Raw genomic sequence first — 22,353 nt, forward strand, 5'->3', positions numbered from 1 at the left:
TACATCTATCATCCTAATGGAGGAGTAGATTACATCTGTCATCCTAATGGAGTAGTATATTACATCTGTCATCCTAATGGAGTAGTAGATTACATCTGTCATCCTAATGGAGTAGATTACATATCATCCTGTAGATTACATCTATCATCATAATGGAGGAGTAGATTACATCTATCATCCTAATGGAGGAGTAGATTACATCTATCATCCTAATGGAGTAGATTACATCTATCATCCTAATGGAGGAGTAGATTACATCTATCATCCTAATGGAGGAGTAGATTACATCTGTCATCCTAATGGAGGAGTAGATTACATCTGTCATCCTAATGGAGGAGTAGATTACATCTGTCATCCTAATGGAGTAGATTACATATCATCCTGTAGATTACATCTATCATCATAATGGAGGAGTAGATTACATCTATCATCCTAATGGAGTAGATTACATCTATCATCCTAATGGAGAAGTATGTTCCATCAATCATCCTAATGGAGTAGATTACATCTATCATCCTAATGGAGGAGTATGTTCCATCAATCATCCTAATGGAGTAGATTACATCTATCATCCTAATGGAGTAATATATTACATCTATCATCCTAATGGAGTTGTAGATTACATGTATCATCCTAATGGAGTAATATATTACATCTATCATCCTAATGGAGTAGATTACATCTATCATCCTAATGGAGAAGTATGTTACATCAATCATCCTAATGGAGTGGATTACATTATCATCCTAATGGAGTAGATTACATCTATCATCCTGATGTGCTGCCCTGATGTGTTCTCTACAACGTTCTATTGTTGCAGTGGCGTCATTTCAGCTGAACCTGTTGGAAAAACTTACCATGTTCGTATTGTTGAGGAGAAAGTGTGATAGACAGCAGAGGATGAGGTTTTTTATTAGTTACAAAACCACAGAGAGCATAGCGGAGTATTGCAGTGCTGTGGATATGAACAACAGAAACACACAAACATTCATTTGAGCTACAGTAGGGGTACATGTGTTACAGTTTCACATTCCATTTGGTGTCCAAATGTCCCGTGTGGCTCAGTGGGTGGAGCAAGGCACTGGCAACGCCAGGGTTGTGGGCTCGATTCCCACGGGGGACCAGTACCAATGAAAATGTATGCACTCACTAAGTGGCTCTGGATAAGAGCGTCTGCTAAATGACTGAAATGCAACTGTACTCCCCACTAGACCCTCCCCCATCAGGGCTGCATGCGGATGGCTCCGTCCAGCCTGATGACCTCTCCGTTGATCATGGGGTTCTCAGCCAGTGATGTCACCAGGTGAGCAAACTCTGCAGGGTCTCCCAGGCGGGACGGGAAGGGCACCTGACGGGCCAGGAACGACTGCACCTGGGGAGGGAGAGAGAGAGGTGTGGGGGGGGTTAGTATAGAGAGAGAGAGAGGTGTGGGGGGGTTATTATAGAGAGAGAGGTGTGGGGGGTTACTATAGAGAGAGGTGTGGGGGTTAGTATAGAGAGAGAGAGAGGTGGGGGGTTATTATAGAGAGAGAGGTGTGGGGGGGTTAGTATAGAGAGAGAGGTGGGTGGAGGGGGGGTTAGTATAGAGAGAGAGGTGGGGGGGTTAGTATAGAGAGAGGTGGGGGGTTAGTATAGAGAGAGGTGGGGGGTTAGTATAGAGAGGGTGGGGGGTTAGTATAGAGAGGGGTGGGGGGGTTAGTATAGAGAGAGAGGTGGGGGGTTAGTATAGAGAGAGAGGTGGGGGGATTAGTATAGAGAGAGGTGTGGGGGGGTATTATAGAGAGAGAGGTGTGGGTGTTTATTAGAGAGAGAGAGATGGGGGTTATTATAGAGAGAGGTGTGGGGGGTTATTATAGAGAGAGGTGTGGGGGGTTATTATAGAGAGAGGTGTGGGGGGTTATTATAGAGAGAGGTGTGGGGGGTTATTATAGAGAGAGAGTTGGGGGGTTATTATAGAGAGAGGTGTGGGGGGTTATTATAGAGAGAGGTGTGGGGGTTATTATAGAGAGAGAGTTGGGGGTTATTATAGAGAGAGGTGTGGGGGGTTATTATAGAGAGAGAGGTGTGGGGGGTTATAGAGAGAGAGGTGGGGGGTTATTGTAGAGAGGGTGTGGGGGGTTAGTATAGAGAGAGGTGGGGGTTAGTATAGAGAGAGGTGGGGGGTAGTATAGAGAGGTGTGGGGGGTTATTATAGAGAGAGGGGGGTTAGTATAGAGAGAGGGGGGGTTAGTATAGAGAGGTGTGGGGGGTTATTATAGAGAGAGGGGTGGGGGGTAGTATAGTGAGAGAGTGTATATAGAGAGAGAGGTGGGGGGGGTAGTATACCTTCTCAGGTAGACCTGCCAGGAGAGGAGTAGCAAACAGACCTGGGGAAGGAAGGAGGGCTCATGTTAATGTCTCACTGATTAAATACTAATAAAGCTTGTTTCAAGTTCATAAATATGTGACCAATAGCATCTGCTGAATATGTGACCAATACCATCTGCTGAATACGCGACCAATACCATCTGCTGAATACGCGACCAATACCATCTGCTGAATACGCGACCAATACCATCTGCTGAATACGCGACCAATACCATCTGCTGAATACGCGACCAATACCATCTGCTGAATACGCGACCAATACCATCTGCTGAATACGTGACCAATACCATCTGCTGAATACGTGACCAATACCATCTGCTGAATACGCGACCAATACCATCTGCTGAATACGCGACCAATACCACCTGCTGAATGCGTACACGCGACCAATACCACCTGCTGAATGCGTACACGCGACCAATACCACCTGCTGAATGCGTACACGCCACCAATACCACCTGCTGAATGCGTACACGCCACCAATACCACCTGCTGAATGCGTACACGCGACCAATACCATCTGCTGAATGCGTACACGCCACCAATACCACCTGCTGAATGCGTACACGCCACCAATACCATGTGCTGAATGCGTACACGCCACCAATACCACCCGCTGGATGCGTGACCAATACCACCCGCTGGATGCGTGACCAATACCACCCACTGGATGCGTGACCAATACCACCCACTGGATGCGTGACCAATACCACCCACTGGATGCGTGACCAATACCACCCACTGGATGCGTGACCAATACCACCCACTGGATGCGTGACCAATACCACCCGCTGGATGCGTGACCAATACCACCCGCTGGATGCGTGACCAATACCACCCGCTGGATGCGTGACCAATACCACCCACTGGATGCGTGACCAATACCACCCACTGGATGCGTGACCAATACCACCCACTGGATGCGTGACCAATACCACCCACTGGATGCGTGACCAATACCACCCACTGGATGCGTGACCAATACCACCCACTGGATGCGTGACCAATACCACCCACTGGATGCGTGACCAATACCACCCACTGGATGCGTGACCAATACCACCCACTGGATGCGTGACCAATACCACCCACTGGATGCGTGACCAATACCACCCACTGGATGCGTGACCAATACCACCCACTGGATGCGTGACCAATACCACCCGCTGGATGCGTGACCAATACCACCCGCTGGATGCGTGACCAATACCACCCACTGGATGCGTGACCAATACCACCCACTGGATGCGTGACCAATACCACCCACTGGATGCGTGACCAATACCACCCGCTGGATGCGTGACCAATACCACCCGCTGGATGCGTGACCAATACCACCCACTGGATGCGTGACCAATACCACCCACTGGATGCGTGACCAATACCACCCGCTGGATGCGTGACCAATACCACCCACTGGATGCGTGACCAATACCACCCACTGGATGCGTGACCAATACCACCCACTGGATGCGTGACCAATACCACCCACTGGATGCGTGACCAATACCACCCACTGGATACGTGACCAATACCATCTGATCAATATGTATGTGACCAATACCATCTGATCGATACGTGACCAATACCATCTGATCGATACGTATGTGACCAATACCATCTGATCAATACGTGACCAATACCATCTGATCAATACGTGACCAATACCATCTGATCGATACGTGACCAATACCATCTGATCAATACGTATGTGACCAATACCATCTGATTAATAGGTATGTGACCAATACCATCTGATCAATACGTATGTGACCAATACCATCTGATCAATATGTATGTGACCAATACCATCTGATCAAATACGTATGTGACCAATACCATCTGATCAATATGTTTGTGACCAATACCAAATTGAATTGATTTATATACAGTGTGTGTGTCTGTATACAGTGTGTGTCTGTATACTGACCGGGAGCTATAGTAACCACTCTGATGCCCATGGGTGCCAGGTCTCTAGCGATGGGTAGAGTCATTCCTACGATACCTCCTTTAGACGCAGAGTACGCTGCCTGGCCCACCTAGAGAGACAGAGAGACCGCGAGAGAGAGATGGGTAGGGTCATTCCTACGATACCTAATTCAGACAGAGTACGCTGCCTGGCCCACCTAGAGAGACAGAGAGAGAGAGAGACCGCGAGAGAGAGACAGAGAGAGAGAGATGGGTAGGGTCATTCCTAAAATACCTAATTCAGACAGAGTATGCTGCCTGGCCCACCCAGAGAGAGAGGGAAGCTTTCATCAAATCAGATTTTGTCAAGTGCTCCGAACACAACCTTACAGTGAAATGCTCCCTTAACACTTATTTTTCTTAAAACTGCATTGTTGGTTAAGTATAATATATATATTTTTAAAGTTAACATAATTAAAGAGCAGCAGTAAAACAACAATAGTGAGGCTATATACAGGGTTTTACGGTACAGAGTCAATGTGGAGGCTATATGCAGGGGGTACCGGTACAGAGTCACTGTGGAGGCTAAATGCGGACGGACCGGTACAGAGTCACTGTGGAGGCTATATGCAGGGGGTACCGGTACAGAGTCAATGTGCGGGGTCACTGGTTAGTCGAGGTAATATGAACATGTAGGTAGAGTCATCGAAGTGACTATGCATAGATAATAACAGCAGTGGACGTAAAGGGGGGGGCAATGCAAATAGTCTGGGTAGCCATTTGATTAGACATTCAGGAGTCTTATGGCTTGGGGGTAGAATCTCTTTAGAAGCCTCTTGGACCTAGACTTGGTGCTCTGGTACCGCTTGCCGTGCAGTAACAGAGAGAACAGTTTATGACTAGGGTGGCTGGAGTCTGACACACCGGAGTCTGACAAATTTCAGGGTCTTCCTCTGACACCGCCTGGTATAGAGGTTCTGGATGGCAGGAAGCTTGGCCCCAGTGTACTGGGCCGTGCGCACTACACTCTGTAGTGCCTTGTGGTCGGAAGCCGAGCAGTTGCCACATACCAGGCAGTGCTGCAACAAGTCAGGATGCTCTCGATGGTGCAGCTGCAGAACTTTTTGAGGATCTGAGTACCAATGCCAAATCTAGTCAGTCTCCTGAGGGGGAATAGGTTTTGTCGTGCCCTCTTCATGACTGTCTTGGTGTGTTTGGACCATGACAGTTTGTTGGTGACGTGTACATCGAGGAACTTGAAGCTCTCAACCTGCTCCACTACATCCCCGTTGATGAGAATGGGGGTGTGCTCGGTCCTCCATTTTCTGTAGTCCACAATCATCTCCATTGTCTTGATCACGTTAAGGGAGAGGTTGATATCCTGGCACCACACGGCCATGTCTCTGACCTCCTCCCTATAGGCTGTCTCGTCGTTGGGGTATTTTGTCACTGTTGGTGATCAGGCCTACCACTGTTGTGTCGTCAGCAAACTTAATGATGGTGTTGGAGTCGTGCCTGGCCACACAGTCGTGGGTGAACAGGGAGTACAGGATGGGATTAAGCACGCACCCCTGAGGGGCCCCCGTGTTGAGGATCAGCATGGAGGATGTGTTGTTACTTACCCTTATCACCTGGGGGCGACCCATCAGGAAGTCCAGGATCCAGTTGCAGAGGGAGGTGTTTAGTCCTTAGATCCTTAGTCCGTCATAGACCACAGTGGCTACCTGTCCGTCATAGGCCACCGTGGCTACCTGTCCGTCATAGGCCACCGTGGCTACCTGTCCGTCATAGGCCACCGTGGCTACCTGTCCGTCATAGGCCACCGTGGCTACCTGTCCGTCATAGGCCACCGTGGCTACCTGTCCGTCATAGACCACAGTGGCTACCTGTCCGTCATAGGCCACCGTGGCTACCTGTCCGTCATAGGCCACCGTGGCTACCTGTCCGTCAAAAGCCACCGTGGCTACCTGTCCGTCATAGGCCACAGGTGTGTGTGTGTACCTGTCCGTCATAGGTCACAGGTGTGTGTGTGTACCTGTCCGTCATAGGTCACAGGTGTGTGTGTACCTGTCCGTCATAGGTCACAGGTGTGTGTGTACCTGTCCTTCATAGGTCACAGGTGTGTGTGTGTACCTGTCCATCATAGGTCACAGGTGTGTGTGTGTACCTGTCCATCATAGGTCACAGGTGTGTGTGTGTGTACCTGTCCATAATAGGCCAAAGGTGTGTGTGTGTACCTGTCCATCATAGGTCACAGGTGTGTGTGTGTACCTGTCCATCATAGGTCACAGGTGTGTGTGTGTACCTGTCCATCATAGGTCACAGGTGTGTGTGTGTACCTGTCCATCATAGGTCACAGGTGTGTGTGTGTGTACCTGTCCATAATAGGCCAAAGGTGTGTGTGTGTACCTGTCCATCATAGGTCACAGGTGTGTGTGTGTACCTGTCCATCATAGGTCACAGGTGTGTGTGTGTGTACCTGTCCATAATAGGCCAAAGGTGTGTGTGTGTACCTGTCCATAATAGGCCAAAGGTGTGTGTGTGTGTACCTGTCCATCATAGGTCACAGGTGTGTGTGTGTGTACCTGTCCATCATAGGTCACAGGTGTGTGTGTGTGTACCTGTCCATCATAGGTCACAGGTGTGTGTGTGTGTACCTGTCCATCATAGGTCACAGGTGTGTGTGTGTGTGTGTGTACCTGTCCATCATAGGTCACAGGTGTGTGTGTGTGTACCTGTCCATCATAGGTCACAGGTGTGTGTGTGTGTACCTGTCCATCATAGGTCAGAGGTGTGTGTGTGTACCTGTCCATCATAGGTCACAGGTGTGTGTGTGTGTACCTGTCCATCATAGGTCACAGGTGTGTGTGTGTACCTGTCCATCATAGGTCACAGGTGTGTGTGTGTGTACCTGTCCATCATAGGTCACAGGTGTGTGTGTGTACCTGTCCATCATAGGTCACAGGTGTGTGTGTGTGTACCTGTCCATCATAGGTCACAGGTGTGTGTGTGTACCTGTCCATCATAGGTCACAGGTGTGTGTGTGTGTACCTGTCCATCATAGGTCACAGGTGTGTGTGTGTGTACCTGTCCATAATAGGCCAAAGGTGTGTGTGTGTACCTGTCCATAATAGGCCAAAGGTGTGTGTGTACCTGTCCATCATAGGTCACAGGTGTGTGTGTGTACCTGTCCATCATAGGTCACAGGTGTGTGTGTGTGTACCTGTCCATCATAGGTCACAGGTGTGTGTGTGTGTACCTGTCCATCATAGGTCACAGGTGTGTGTGTGTACCTGTCCATCATAGGTCACAGGTGTGTGTGTGTACCTGTCCATCATAGGTCACAGGTGTGTGTGTGTGTGTGTGTACCTGTCCATAATAGGCCAAAGGTGTGTGTGTGTGTGTACCTGTCCATCATAGGTCACAGGTGTGTGTGTGTGTACCTGTCCATCATAGGTCACAGGTGTGTGTGTGTGTGTACCTGTCCATCATAGGCAGCTACACTTGCTGTGTTGATGATACAGCCTCTGTGTCCGTCTGCGTCTGGTTCGTTCTTCCCCATCTCACCAACAGCCAATCGGATCACATTAAACGTCCCAGCGATGTTCACCTACACACACAAAGTTTTAAAGTATGTGAAATTTCAAAAATGGGTATGCTTTTAAAATCTCTAACGCTATGTTAACACTGTAGGACATAATGCTCACTCCAGGCGTGTGCACTGGCCAATCAGTGAACTTTACATCCAGACAGATTGAATAGCTGGACTAGGAGTTGTTCCTGGATCTGGCCCCTCTCTAAATCCCTGTTCACACAGCAGGCCTTAAAGCTCAAATCAGCTTGTTTTTTAAATTAGTTTTGGAATACTGACTGCCCAAACAACAAGTTACAACTGTAAAATGTATATAGGTTCAGAAATTTTGTGAAATAGCAGTTACAAATAGAAATCAAACTGGATGGACATCAGAAATAGAGGAAGGACATACAAACAAACCAAATATAACTATTGTAAAATAGACTGTCTGTAACATGTGTATAGTATGTATAAACTGAAGGTAGAAGAAGTCCAAGTGTTTATTAGTTTACTGCAATTGGGGGAAGGGTGTTCGGGCTTGGGGTAATAATAAAAGGTATATTCTTAAAAAAGTATGTATATCTATATAGGTATGTGTATGTATACAGTGGGGCAAAAAAGTATTTAGTCAGCCACCAATTGTGCAAGTTCTCCCACTTAAAAAAATGAGGACTGTAATTTTCATCATAAGTACACATCAACTATGACAGACAAAATGAGAAAAAAAAATCCAGAAAATCACATTGTAGGATTTTTAATGAATTTATTTGCAAATTATGGTGGAAAATAAGTATTTGGTCAATAACAAAAGTTTATCTCAATACTTTGTTATATACCCTTTGTTGGCAATGACAGAGGTCAAACGTTTTCTGTAAGTCTTCACAAGGTTTTCACACACTGTTGCTGGTATTTTGGCCCATTCCTCCATGCAGATCTCCTCTAGAGCAGTGATGTTTTGGGGCTGTTGCTGGGCAACACGGACTTTCAACTCCCTCCAAAGATTTTCTATGGGGTTGAGATCTGGAGACTGGCTAGGCCACTCCAGGACCTTGAAATGCTTATTACGAAGCCACTCCTTCGTTGCCCGGGCAGTGTGTTTGGGATCATTGTCATGCTGAAAGACCCAGCCATGTTTCATCTTCAATGCCCTTGCTGATGGAAGGAGGTTTTCACTCAATCTCACGATACATGGCCCCATTCATTCTTTCCTTTACACGGATCAGTCGTCCTGGTCCCTTTGCAGAAAAAGAGCCCCAAAACATGATGTTTCCACCCCCATGCTTCACATTAGGTATGGTGTTCTTTAGATGCAACTCAGCATTCTTTGTCCTCCAAACAAGACGAGTTGAGCTTTTACCAAAAAGTTATATTTTGGTTTCATCTGACCATATGACATTCTCCCAATCTTCTTCTGGATCATCCAAATGCTTTCTAGCAAACTTCAGACGGGCCTGGACATGGACTGGCTTAAGCAGGGGGACACGTCTGGCACTGCAGGATTTGAGTCCCTGGCGGCGTAGTGTGTTACTGATGGTAGGCTTTGTTACTTCGGTCTCAGCTCTCTGCAGGTCATTCACTAGGTCCCCCCATGTGGTTCTGGGATTTTTGCTCACCGTTCTTGTGATCATTTTGACCCCACGGGGTGAGATCTTGCGTGGAGCCTCAGATCGAGGGAGATTATCAGGGGTCTTGTATGTCTTCCATTTCCTAATAATTGCTCCCACAGTTGATTTCTTCAAACCAAGCTGCTTACCTATTGCAGATTCAGTCTTCCCAGCCTGGTGCAGGTCTACAATTTTGTTTCTGGTGTCCTTTGACAGCTCTTTACTTTTTTGCCCCACTGTATATGTGTACATGTATAGGTATGTGTATGTATATATGTGTACATGTATATCTATATAGGTATGTGTATATATGTATGCATGCGTGCATGTATATTAATATATATATATTTACCCCAAAAATATATGGGGGATTGTAAATGATGCAGACAATTACATTGATGGAAGCAACAATCTGCCATATTAAGCTGATCCACCCCTTGGATGAAAAAGCCCAACAAGTGACCAAATCAGATGGTGTGTTTTCAGACAGCAGTTATTAGTTGACATGGCGAGTTGTCATAGTAATGACAGGTGTGTGAGCAGTGGCGTAGGCTGATTAGTGGTGCTCATATTTCCTGTCACTCAGAAGTTATGTATCACGATAAGGTGACAATGACTGTCATTGATGCTTCTCAGTTGCTTTGAATGTTAAAAATGAGTGTCAGAACACTTTTAAAGCCTCAAAGGATAAGATGATTAAACTTTCATTCCTTTTTGGCCAGCCACAGCAGTCAACTAGCTACCTTTTTTATTTTATTTTACCTTTATTTTACTAGGCAAGTCAGTTAAGAACAAATTCTTATTTTCAATGACAGCCTAGGAACAGTGGGTTAACTGCCTGTTCAGGGGCAGAATGACAGATGTGCACCTTGTCAGCTCGGGGATTCGAACTTGCAACCTTTCGGTTACTAGTCCAACGCTCTAACCACTAGGCTACCCTGCCGCCCTGTTTACTAGCACATTCACTCATTTGTTTGTAAACTATTAACAAGCTAGTTAGCTAGCACATCCTCCTGTCAAACTGTCAGAGTAGCTAGCAAACAACAATTAACAAGCTAGTTAGCTAGCACATCCTCCTGTCAAACTGTCAGAGTAGCTAGCAAACAACAATTAACAAGCTAGTTAGCTAGCACATCCTCCTGTCAAACTGTCAGAGTAGCTAGCAAACAACAATTAACAAGCTCATTAGCTAGCACATCCGCCTGTCAAACTGTCAACAGAGTAGCTAGCAAACAACAATTAACAAGCTAGTTAGCTAGCACATCCTCCTGTCAAACTGTCAGAGTAGCTAGCAAACAACAATTAACAAGCTAGTTAGCTAGCACATCCTCCTGTCAAACTGTCAGAGTAGCTAGCAAACAACAATTAACAAGCTAGTTAGCTAGCACATCCTCCTGTCAAACTGTCAGAGTAGCTAGCAAACAACAATTAACAAGCTAGTTAGCTAGCACATCCTCCTGTCAAACTGTCAGAGTAGCTAGCAAACAACAATTAACAAGCTAGTTAGCTAGCACATCCGCCTGTCAAACTGTCAACAGAGTAGCTAGCAACCAACAAAATATGCAAAATAGTCTAAAAACCACTTGAGGGCAAATAAATCCGATTTAACAGTTCAGACAAGTTGTATGGCCAGGAATCAGATTTGGCTTGAAATATCTGATTCCATGTGCTTTTGGGCTGGTCAGACTGCAGGAAAAATAACAGATTAGAATCAGATGTGGGAGAAAAATTGTGATTTGAGTCACTTCAAAACTGCCAATGTGAACAAGGCTTTAGATGTTAAGTCCCCTATTTGGAGGGCTGTGAGCAGTTCCGATTGACATTTGTGTACAAAGCGCTCTGTGACCGTCGTAGGGTCCCATGTCTTATAATACCTAAAGCCCCATCTCACCGCTGGCGAGAAGAGGCAGGTTTCAGACCTTACATTTGCATAGGGATGTCGCATTTTCTAGCCTATCCAGACGAAATGAACAATTTCCTGTGCCTAAAACTCACAGCTCCGCCTTAAATAGCACACAGAGGAGGTCCCTGCAGCAATGTTCCAACATCTAGTGGAAAGCCTTCCCAGAAGAGTGGAGGCTGTTATAGCAGCAATGTTCCAACATCTAGTGGAAAGCCTTCCCAGAAGAATGGAGGCTGTTATAGCAGCAATGTTCCAACATCTAGTGGAAAGCCTTCCCAGAAGAGTGGAGGCTGTTATAGCAGCAATGTTCCTACATCTAGTGGAAAGCCTTCCCAGAAGAATGGAGGCTGTTATAGCAGCAATGTTCCAACATCTAGTGGAAAGCCTTCCCAGAAGAGTGGAGGCTGTTATAGCAGCAATGTTCCAACATCTAGTGGAAAGCCTTCCCAGAAGAGTGGAGGCTGTTATAGCAGCAATGTTCCAACATCTAGTGGAAAGCCTTCCCAGAAGAGTGGAGGCTGTTATAGCAGCAATGTTCCTACATCTAGTGGAAAGCCTTCCCAGAAGAATGGAGGCTGTTATAGCAGCAATGTTCCAACATCTAGTGGAAAGCCTTCCCAGAAGAGTGGAGGCTGTTATAGCAGCAATGTTCCAACATCTAGTGGAAAGCCTTCCCAGAAGAATGGAGGCTGTTATAGCAGCAATGTTCCAACATCTAGTGGAAAGCCTTCCCAGAAGAGTGGAGGCTGTTATAGCAGCAATGTTCCAACATCTAGTGGAAAGCCTTCCCAGAAGAGTGGAGGCTGTTATAGCAGCAATGTTCCAACATCTAGTGGAAAGCCTTCCCAGAAGAGTGGAGGCTGTTATAGCAGCAATGTTCCAACATCTAGTGGAAAGCCTTCCCAGAAGAGTGGAGGCTGTTATAGCAGCAATGTTCCAACATCTAGTGGAAAGCCTTCCCAGAAGAGTGGAGGCTGTTATAGCAGCAAATGGCGGACCAACTCCATATTAATGCTCATGATTCTGGAATGAGATGTTTGACGAGCAGGTGTCTACATAATGTTGGTAATGTAGAGTATACTACAGTCTGACAGTAGGTTCAGTAAGCAGTAGACAATGTCTTACAGTGATAACTCTAGTGAAGTCTTCTAGACTGTGGGGAACATCCTTTTGAAGTTATAAGTCTTGACGGCAACGGCGATGCCAGCACAGTTCACCGCCAGGTCCAGCTTCCCAAACCGCTGCCGGGCCAGCTCCACCGCAGAACGCACATCTGCCTCTGACGTTACCTAGACAACCAGGACGCAGAGGGGCAGGGTTTAGAGCAAAGTACTCCTGAAAGAGGAGTAGGGGTCACAGAGGGTAGGGGTCACAGAGTACGGTGCAGGGGTTAGCCTCAATGTAGTGTTCAATGAAGACCTAAAATGCATGAGTGTTTTTACATGAGTAAGGGCTTGACATGAATGAATGTGTTTGACTTGATCTGTAGCACCATGGTCCAAATAGGTGACTATAGATTATATTGTGTTGAAATAGGTGACTGTAGATTGTACTGTGTTGAAATAGGTGACTGTAGATTGTACTGTGTTGAAATAGGTGACTATAGATTATATTGTGTTGAAATAGGTGACTGTAGATTGTACTGTGTTGAAATAGGTGACTATAGATTGTATTGTGTTGAAATAGGTGACTATAGATTATATTGTGTTGAAATAGGTGACTATAGATTATATTGTGTTGAAATAGGTGACTATAGATTGTATTGTATGACACAAGAAACCACTTTACAAAATACAATTTATGATTATTACCATACAGAGAATTAGACAATGTAAGCTACCCGTCTGCCTACTCGCTTAATTGCATATTTAAGCCTGTTTCAAAACACAACACCGCCCCTTTAATTAAGACATCATATGTTTAGCTGACTGACTTTTCAGAGACAGCTTGAAACCTCCACATGTTGTGCTCTTATAGGAAGCAGTAGGCTAACTTCCCATTACTGACCTATACTTATCTACAGTATAATTGGGCTAACAACTCGCTAACTAGTAAAGAAAATCAACAAATGTGCACATGAGGGCTACTCCAGCCAATACAATTCTACTCCTTTGCGCTTTTCCTAAAACAAAATCACAGACTCAATCCTGTAAACTTGATGTGTTTTGGTTTGATGCATTGAAAAGAGGCTGATATAATGTTGTTCCCAGGCCGTCATTGAAAATAAGAATTTGTTCTTAACTGACTTGCCTAGTTAAATAAAGGTCAAATTAAAAAATGTAAAATAATTTGTCACATAAAAAACCCCACATTGATCTATGTAGTGCAAACTAACGGGGTGAACTCTGCTTAGTTGAATGTCCTGCGTCTCGGCGTGGCGTTTCTTCTGCACGGCAGTCCTGGAGGAGGTGCGCAGCTTAGAGGGAATATTGGTGAGGGGTGAAAGGTCAGACTCACGTCAGCGGGGGCAAAGGTGCAGCGTTCTCCGAGGCTGGCTGCCAGGGTGTGTCCGTCTGAAGAGGGAAGGTCCAGAATGACAGCACACGCCCCCTGCTGCACCAACCTCTCCACGGTAGCCCGACCCAGCCCTGAAGCACCGCCTGTCACCAGGCCAACCATACCCTGGGGGTGACATGGTTTAGGTCAGGGGGACCGAGAGGCAGGGATGCAGACAGAGACACACACACACACACACACACACTAGGTTGTCCAATCAAAAACCCATTTTGACCAATGGGTACAATGTTATATTGGGTAGATAATTCTCAAAGAAAACCAATGGTTAAAACGTCATGTGTAACATAATCTGTAACAGTTATTGGAGTTTTTACTGTAGGATGACCAGCATTACGGTGACTAAATATATTAGAATTGATATCTACATTTATGTGAACAACACTGCTGCTCTCTCATTTAGATATTATAATTGATATGTACATGGATGTGAACAACACCCTAACCAAGACCAGATGGAGAACTCACATTACACTGGTTTTAAGGTCTCTGCACTGGCTGTCAGTTTTAGAATTCATTTTAAAGTTTATTCTATTGGTTTTAAAATAAATCCAAGTTTGTGCACCTCAATACATGTCAGACATACTTTTAAGTTATGTACCCAGTAGGTCCCTCAGGTCCTCTGGCCTATTAACTATCCCAAAGCCTAGACCCAAAAGAGGCATGGAGAGACAGCCTTTTAACTATCCCAAAGCCCAGGACCAAGCGGCATGGAGAGACAGCCTTTTAACTATCCCAAAGCCAAGGACCAAGCGGCATGGAGAGGCAGCCTTTTAACTATCCCAAAGCCAAGGACCAAGCGGCATGGAGAGGCAGCCTTTTAACTATCCCAAAGCCCAGGACCAAGCGGCATGGAGAGGCAGCCTTTTAACTATCCCAAAGCCAAGGACCAAGCGGCATGGAGAGGCAGCCTTTTAACTATCCCAAAGCCTAGGACCAAGAGGCATGGAGAGACAGCCTTTTAACTACCACAAAGCCCAGGACCAAGCGGCATGGAGAGACAGCCTTTTAACTACCACAAAGCCCAGGACCAAGCGGCATGGAGAGACAGCCTTTTAACTATCCCAAAGCCTAGGACCAAGAGGCATGGAGAGACAGCCTTTTAACTATCCCAAAGCCTAGGACCAAGCGGCATGGAGAGGCAGCCTTTTAACTACCACAAAGCCAAGGACCAAGAGGCATGGAGAGACAGCCTAAAAACTACCACAAAGCCCAGGACCAAGCGGCATGGAGAGGCAGCCTTTATAGTTACAGCCCCCAAGCCATCAGACTGCTGAACAGCTTCTCCCCCCAGTGCATCAAACTGCTGAACAGCTTCTCCCCCCCAGGCCATCAAACTGCTGAACAGCTTCTCCCCCCCAGGCCATCAAACTGCTGAACAGCTTCTCCCCCCCAAGGCCATCAAACTGCTGAACAGCTTCTCCCCCCAGTGCATCAAACTGCTGAACAGCTTCTCCCCCCAGGCAATCAGACTGCTGAACAGCTTCTCCCCCCAGGCAATCAGACTGCTGAACAGCTTCTCCCCCCAGGCCATCAGACTGCTGAACAGCTTCTCCCCCCAGTGCATCAAACTGCTGAACAGCTTCTCCCCCCAGCCATCAGACTGTTGAACAGCTTCTCCCCCAGGCTATCAGACTGCTGAACAGCTTCTCCCCCAAGCCATCAGACTGCTGAACAGCTTCTCCCCCAGGCTATCAGACTGCTGAACAGCTTCTCCCCAGTGCATCAAACTGCTGAACAGCTTCTCCCCCCAGTCCATCACACTGCTGAACAGCTTCTCCCCCCAGTGCATCAGACTGCTGAACAGCTTCTCCCCCCAGGCCATCAGACTGCTGAACAGCTTCTCCCCCAGACCATCAGACTGCTGAACAGCTTCTCCCCCAAGCCATCAGACTGCTGAACAGCTTCTCCCCCCAGGCAATCAGACTGCTGAACAGCTTCTCCCCCCAGTGCATCAAACTGCTGAACAGCTTCTCCCCCCAGGCCATCAGACTGCTGAACAGCTTCTCCCCCCAAGCCATCAGACTGCTGAACAGCTTCTCCCCCCAAGCCATCAGACTGCTGAACAGCTTCTCCCCCCAAGCCATCAGACTGCTGAACAGCTTCTCCCCCCAAGCCATCAGACTGCTGAACAGCTTCTCCCCCCAGGCCATCAGACTGCTGAACAGCTTCTCCCCCCAAGCCATCAGACTGCTGAACAGCTTCTCCCCCAAGCCATCAGACTGCTGAACAGCTTCTCCCCCAAGCCATCAGACTGCTGAACAGCTTCTCCCCCCAGGCCATCAGACTGCTGAACAGCTTCTCCCCCCAAGCCATCAGACTGCTGAACAGCTTCTCCCCCCAAGCCATCAGACTGCTGAACAGCTTCTCCCCCCAGTGCATCAAACTGCTGAACAGCTTCTCCCCCCAGGCCATCAGACTGCTGAACAGCTTCTCCCCCCAGTGCATCAAACTGCTGAACAGCTTCTCCCCCCAGGCCATCAGACTGCTGAAAAGCTTCTCCCCCCAGTGCATCAGACTGCTGAACAGCTTCTCCCCCCAAGCCATCAGACTGCTGAACAGCTTCTCCCCCAAGCCATCAGACTGCTGAACAGCTTCTCCCCCAAGCCATCAGACTGCTGAACAGCTTCTCCCCCCAAGCCATCAGACTGCTGAACAGCTTCTCCCCCCAGTGCATCAGACTGCTGAACAGCTTCTCCCCCAAGCCATCAGACTGCTGAACAGCTTCTCCCCCAAGCCATCAGACTGCTGAACAGCTTCTCCCCCAAGCCATCAGACTGCTGAACAGCTTCTCCCCCAGTGCATCAGACTGCTGAACAGATTCTCCCCCAGGCCATCATACTGCTGAACAGCTTCTCCCCCCAAGCCATCAGACTGCTGAACAGCTTCTCCCCCAGGCCATCAGACTGCTGAACAGCTTCTCCCCCAAGCCATCAGACTGCTGAACAGCTTCTCCCCCAAGCCATCAGACTGCTGAACAGCTTCTCCCCCCAGTGCATCAAACTGCTGAACAGCTTCTCCCCCCAGGCCATCAGACTGCTGAACAGCTTCTCCCCCCAGTGCATCAAACTGCTGAACAGCTTCTCCCCCCAGGCCATCAGACTGCTGAAAAGCTTCTCCCCCCAGTGCATCAGACTGCTGAACAGCTTCTCCCCCCAAGCCATCAGACTGCTGAACAGCTTCTCCCCCAAGCCATCAGACTGCTGAACAGCTTCTCCCCCAAGCCATCAGACTGCTGAACAGCTTCTCCCCCCAGTGCATCAGACTGCTGAACAGCTTCTCCCCCAAGCCATCAGACTGCTGAACAGCTTCTCCCCCCAAGCCATCAGACTGCTGAACAGCTTCTCCCCCCAAGCCATCAGACTGCTGAACAGCTTCTCCCCCCAAGCCATCAGACTGCTGAACAGATTCTCCCCCAGGCCATCATACTGCTGAACAGCTTCTCCCCCAAGCCATCAGACTGCTGAACAGCTTCTCCCCCAGTGCATCAAACTGCTGAACAGCTTCTCCCCCCAGGCCATCAGACTGCTGAAAAGCTTCTCCCCCCAGTGCATCAGACTGCTGAACAGCTTCTCCCCCAAGCCATCAGACTGCTGAACAGCTTCTCCCCCAAGCCATCAGACTGCTGAACAGCTTCTCCCCCCAAGCCATCAGACTGCTGAACAGCTTCTCCCCCAGTGCATCAGACTGCTGAACAGCTTCTCCCCCCAGGCCATCAGACTGCTGAACAGCTTCTCCCCCCAAGCCATCAGACTGCTGAACAGCTTCTCCCCCCAGTGCATCAAACTGCTGAACAGCTTCTCCCCCCAAGCCATCAGACTGCTGAACAGCTTCTCCCCCCAGTGCATCAAACTGCTGAACAGCTTCTCCCCCCAGGCCATCAGACTGCTGAACAGCTTCTCCCCCCAGTGCATCAAACTGCTGAACAGCTTCTCCCCCCAGGCCATCAGACTGCTGAAAAGCTTCTCCCCCAGTGCATCAGACTGCTGAACAGCTTCTCCCCCCCAAGGCCATCAAACTGCTGAACAGCTTCTCCCCCCAAGCCATCAGACTGCTGAACAGCTTCTCCCCCAGGCAATCAGACTGCTGAACAGCTTCTCCCCCCAGGCAATCAGACTGCTGAACAGCTTCTCCCCCCAGGCCATCAGACTGCTGAACAGCTTCTCCCCCCAGTGCATCAAACTGCTGAACAGCTTCTCCCCCAAGCCATCAGACTGTTGAACAGCTTCTCCCCCCAGGCTATCAGACTGCTGAACAGCTTCTCCCCCAAGCCATCAGACTGCTGAACAGCTTCTCCCCCCAGGCTATCAGACTGCTGAACAGCTTCTCCCCCCAGTGCATCAAACTGCTGAACAGCTTCTCCCCCCAGTGCATCAAACTGCTGAACAGCTTCTCCCCCCAGGCCATCAGACTGCTGAACAGCTTCTCCCCCCAGACCATCAGACTGCTGAACAGCTTCTCCCCCCAAGCCATCAGACTGCTGAACAGCTTCTCCCCCCAGGCAATCAGACTGCTGAACAGCTTCTCCCCCCAGTGCATCAAACTGCTGAACAGCTTCTCCCCCCAGGCCATCAGACTGCTGAACAGCTTCTCCCCCCAAGCCATCAGACTGCTGAACAGCTTCTACCCCCAAGCCATCAGACTGCTGAACAGCTTCTACCCCAAGCCATCAGACTGCTGAAAAGCTTCTCCCCCAGTGCATCAGACTGCTGAACAGCTTCTCCCCCAAGCCATCAGACTGCTGAACAGCTTCTCCCCCAAGCCATCAGACTGCTGAACAGCTTCTCCCCCAAGCCATCAGACTGCTGAACAGCTTCTCCCCCAGTGCATCAGACTGCTGAACAGCTTCTCCCCCAAGCCATCAGACTGCTGAACAGCTTCTCCCCCAAGCCATCAGACTGCTGAACAGCTTCTCCCCCAAGCCATCAGACTGCTGAACAGCTTCTCCCCCAGTGCATCAGACTGCTGAACAGATTCTCCCCCAGGCCATCAGACTGCTGAACAGCTTCTCCCCCCAAGCCATCAGACTGCTGAACAGCTTCTCCCCCAGTGCATCAAACTGCTGAACAGCTTCTCCCCCCAGGCCATCAGACTGCTGAAAAGCTTCTCCCCCCAGTGCATCAGACTGCTGAACAGCTTCTCCCCCCAAGCCATCAGACTGCTGAACAGCTTCTCCCCCCAAGCCATCAGACTGCTGAACAGCTTCTCCCCCCAAGCCATCAGACTGCTGAACAGCTTCTCCCCCCAGTGCATCAGACTGCTGAACAGCTTCTCCCCCCAGTGCATCAGACTGCTGAACAGCTTCTCCCCCCAGGCCATCAGACTGCTGAACAGCTTCTCCCCCCAAGCCATCAGACTGCTGAACAGCTTCTCCCCCCAGTGCATCAAACTGCTGAACAGCTTCTCCCCCCAAGCCATCAGACTGCTGAACAGCTTCTCCCCCCAAGCCTTCAGACTGCTGAACAGCTTCTCCCCCAAGCCATCAGACTGCTGAACAGCTTCTCCCCCCAGGCCATCAGACTGCTGAACAGCTTCTCCCCCCAGGCCATCAGACTGCTGAACAGCTTCTCCCCCCAGGCCATCAGACTGCTGAACAGCTTCTCCCCCCAGGCCATCAGACTGCTGAACAGCTTCTCCCCCCAGTGCATCAAACTGCTGAACAGCTTCTCCCCCCAAGCCATCAGACTGCTGAACAGCTTCTCCCCCCAGTGCATCAAACTGCTGAACAGCTTCTCCCCCCAGGCCATCAGACTGCTGAACAGCTTCTCCCCCAAGTGCATCAAACTGCTGAACAGCTTCTCCCCCAGGCCATCAGACTGCTGAAAAGCTTCTCCCCCCAGTGCATCAGACTGCTGAACAGCTTCTCCCCCCAAGCCATCAGACTGCTGAACAGCTTCTCCCCCCAAGCCATCAGACTGCTGAACAGCTTCTCCCCCCAAGCCTTCAGACTGCTGAACAGCTTCTCCCCCCAAGCCATCAGACTGCTGAACAGCTTCTCCCCCCAGGCCATCAGACTGCTGAACAGCTTCTCCCCCCAGGCCATCAGACTGCTGAACAGCTTCTCCCCCAGGCCATCAGACTGCTGAACAGCTTCTCCCCCCAGGCCATCAGACTGCTGAACAGCTTCTCCCCCCAAGCCATCAGACTGCTGAACAGCTTCTCCCCCCCAGGCCATCAGACTGCTGAACAGCTTCTCCCCCCAGGCCATCAGACTGCTGAACAGCTTCTCCCCCCAGTGCATCAAACTGCTGAACAGCTTCTCCCCCCTGACACTCCAACACACACATACGTTGACGCTACTCTGTTTATAATGTCACTTTACCCTTACCTACATGTACATATTACCTCCACTACCAACACATAATAATATATGCACAAACTCTTCCGAACTGTTTAAGCTGGGAAGCATGTGGACATTGATAATAATGTCATGTAGACTAGCCTAGCCCCACTGTAGCCTATCTGAGAGCTATTGGCTAGAGCGCTGGTGGCAAGACCATAAGGTACTGCTTCATGTGATGTATTGTTGTCACTACCTTCTTTCCCTTTGTGCTGTTGTCTGAGCCCAATAATGTTTGTACCATGTTTTGTGCTGCTACCGTGTTGTCATGTTATGTTGCTACCATGTGTTGTCATGTTGTCATGCTGTGTTGCCGTCCTTGGTCATGCTGTGTTGCCGTCCTTGGTCATGCTGTGTTGCCGTCCTTGGTCATGCTGTGTTGCCGTCTTAGGTCATGCTGTGTTGCCGTCTTAGGTCATGCTGTGTTGCCGTCCTAGGTCATGCTGTGTTGCCGTCCTTGGTCATGCTGTGTTGCCGTCCTTGGTCATGCTGTGTTGCCGTCCTTGGTCATGCTGTGTTGCCGTCCTTGGTCATGCTGTGTTGCCGTCCTTGGTCATGCTGTGTTGCCGTCCTTGGTCATGCTGTGTTGCCGTCCTTGGTCATGCTGTGTTGCCGTCCTTGGTCATGCTGTGTTGCCGTCCTTGGTCATGCTGTGTTGCCGTCCTTGGTCATGCTGTGTTGCCGTCCTTGGTCATGCTGTGTTGCCGTCCTTGGTCATGCTGTGTTGCCGTCTTAGGTCATGCTGTGTTGCCGTCTTAGGTCATGCTGTGTTGCCGTCTTAGGTCATGCTGTGTTGCCGTCCTTGGTCATGCTGTGTTGCCGTCCTTGGTCATGCTGTGTTGCCGTCCTTGGTCATGCTGTGTTGCCGTCCTTGGTCATGCTGTGTTGTCGTCTTAGGTAGCTTGTCATGATGTTGGTGGCTCACAATTGGCCCAGCGTAGTCCGGGTTAGGTCTCATTGTAAAATAAGAATTTGTTCTTAACAACTGACTTACCTAGTTAAATAAAGGTTAAATAAATCAATAGCATAATTTAAACGAAAAAGTATACTGTGCGCACTACGTCATCACGCACTGAAGTCCGTTTGAAAAAGCCCATATTTCATTTATGTTGATTCTAGAATATTCGCATTAAAATCTGTCGCCAATTGGATGGAAGCCCGACTGATAGCCTTCCATAACTGGCTCGCTTTGCAGCGCACAACATGCAACCCTAACCTGCACCAAATAACCTTTATACGGAGTAGGACAGTACGTCAATGTGTCAACAAAGGCGACAGCAATTGAGGGAAGGTGCACACTTGCAATAGCTAGCAACACAAAATAAACTTGACAGTGAGTCCAACTGACAAACTACAGTATCCTCCTCAATTCTAGAGCTAAACCCCCGCTAACATATACCGCCTGATGTGACAGAAACTGAAAACACCAAAGAACCGTAACTAACAAGCTCTCTGCCATAGATATCTACTAACCTTGATACTTCTAATGTTCGCCATGTCTGCGAGCTCTGCTCAACCGGACGCCGTTACCACCGTGTCGTGAGCAACAATAGTGTATTGGGTGGTTCACCTTCAAAATAAAAGTCACCCGTTGACACTGTACAATAGACTGACTGGAAAGGTGATTTCCCAAAGTCAAACACTTTCCATCGATGTCTCGCCAGCAACGTAACAACTACTGCCGGGTCACGGAATTTCGGCCATATTCTAAATAAAAGTCCCCCACGTAATAATAGAAAAATGTCAATAGCGTGTATTTATTAATGATCTATATAAGGGTGTTTTCACACGTGGTCCCTTTCATACATTTCTTGAGAACTATGTGCAGTACACTGAATGTTTTGTAGTGTGAACACTCCAGAGGAACTCAGACCCTCAAAAGAGTCCCTGAAGCAAACCGAACTGAGACCATCTCAAGAGGTTGTCTGGGATCAGTTCGCTTGAATTCCACAGTTGTGATATCACTTTCTGTGTCAACCAGGGAAAATACACTGAACAATGATATAAACGCAACATACAACAATTTCAACGATTTTACTGAGTTTCGCAACTACTCTTCCTGGGGTTTATTATGGATCCCCATTAGTTCCTGCCAAGGCAGCAGCTACTCTTCCTGGTGTTTATTATGGAAACCCATTAGTTC

The 22,353-nt window shown here is 48.5% G+C and overlaps 1 protein-coding gene and 2 long non-coding RNA genes across 6 annotated transcripts; 2 read left to right on the plus strand and 1 right to left on the minus strand.

The window, feature by feature from the left end:
- Nucleotides 1-896: 896 nt before the first annotated feature.
- On the minus strand, nt 897-21,850 carry LOC118360242 (3-hydroxyacyl-CoA dehydrogenase type-2). Its single transcript, XM_052481194.1, is given in 8 exon segments — nt 897-1,372; nt 2,326-2,366; nt 4,298-4,406; nt 7,757-7,885; nt 12,482-12,522; nt 12,525-12,645; nt 13,814-13,978; nt 21,684-21,850. Coding segments are annotated over 8 exon segments (780 nt in total). The 5' UTR covers nt 21,708-21,850; the 3' UTR covers nt 897-1,222.
- LOC127912309 (uncharacterized) lies at nt 6,401-7,748 on the plus strand. Of its 2 annotated transcripts, XR_008081753.1 has the most exons (6): nt 6,401-6,498; nt 6,567-6,738; nt 7,067-7,242; nt 7,311-7,418; nt 7,449-7,622; nt 7,665-7,748. It is a non-coding gene; the product is annotated as an uncharacterized LOC127912309 (long non-coding RNA). The 2 variants fall into 2 exon arrangements; XR_008081754.1 differs by lacking the exons at nt 7,067-7,242; nt 7,665-7,748 and having other exon boundaries at nt 6,567-6,740; nt 7,417-7,488; nt 7,555-7,631.
- On the plus strand, nt 20,071-21,716 carry LOC127912308 (uncharacterized). Of its 3 annotated transcripts, none has more exons than XR_008081751.1 (3): nt 20,071-20,578; nt 20,625-20,923; nt 20,993-21,716. It is a non-coding gene; the product is annotated as an uncharacterized LOC127912308 (long non-coding RNA). The 3 variants fall into 3 exon arrangements; XR_008081750.1 differs by having other exon boundaries at nt 20,648-20,923; XR_008081752.1 differs by having other exon boundaries at nt 20,071-20,555; nt 20,648-20,923.
- Nucleotides 21,851-22,353: the final 503 nt, after the last annotated feature.

The sequence above is a fragment of the Oncorhynchus keta genome, chromosome 27 (assembly GCF_023373465.1).
Source record: "Oncorhynchus keta strain PuntledgeMale-10-30-2019 chromosome 27, Oket_V2, whole genome shotgun sequence".
In the NCBI taxonomy this organism is placed as follows: domain Eukaryota; kingdom Metazoa; phylum Chordata; class Actinopteri; order Salmoniformes; family Salmonidae; genus Oncorhynchus; species Oncorhynchus keta.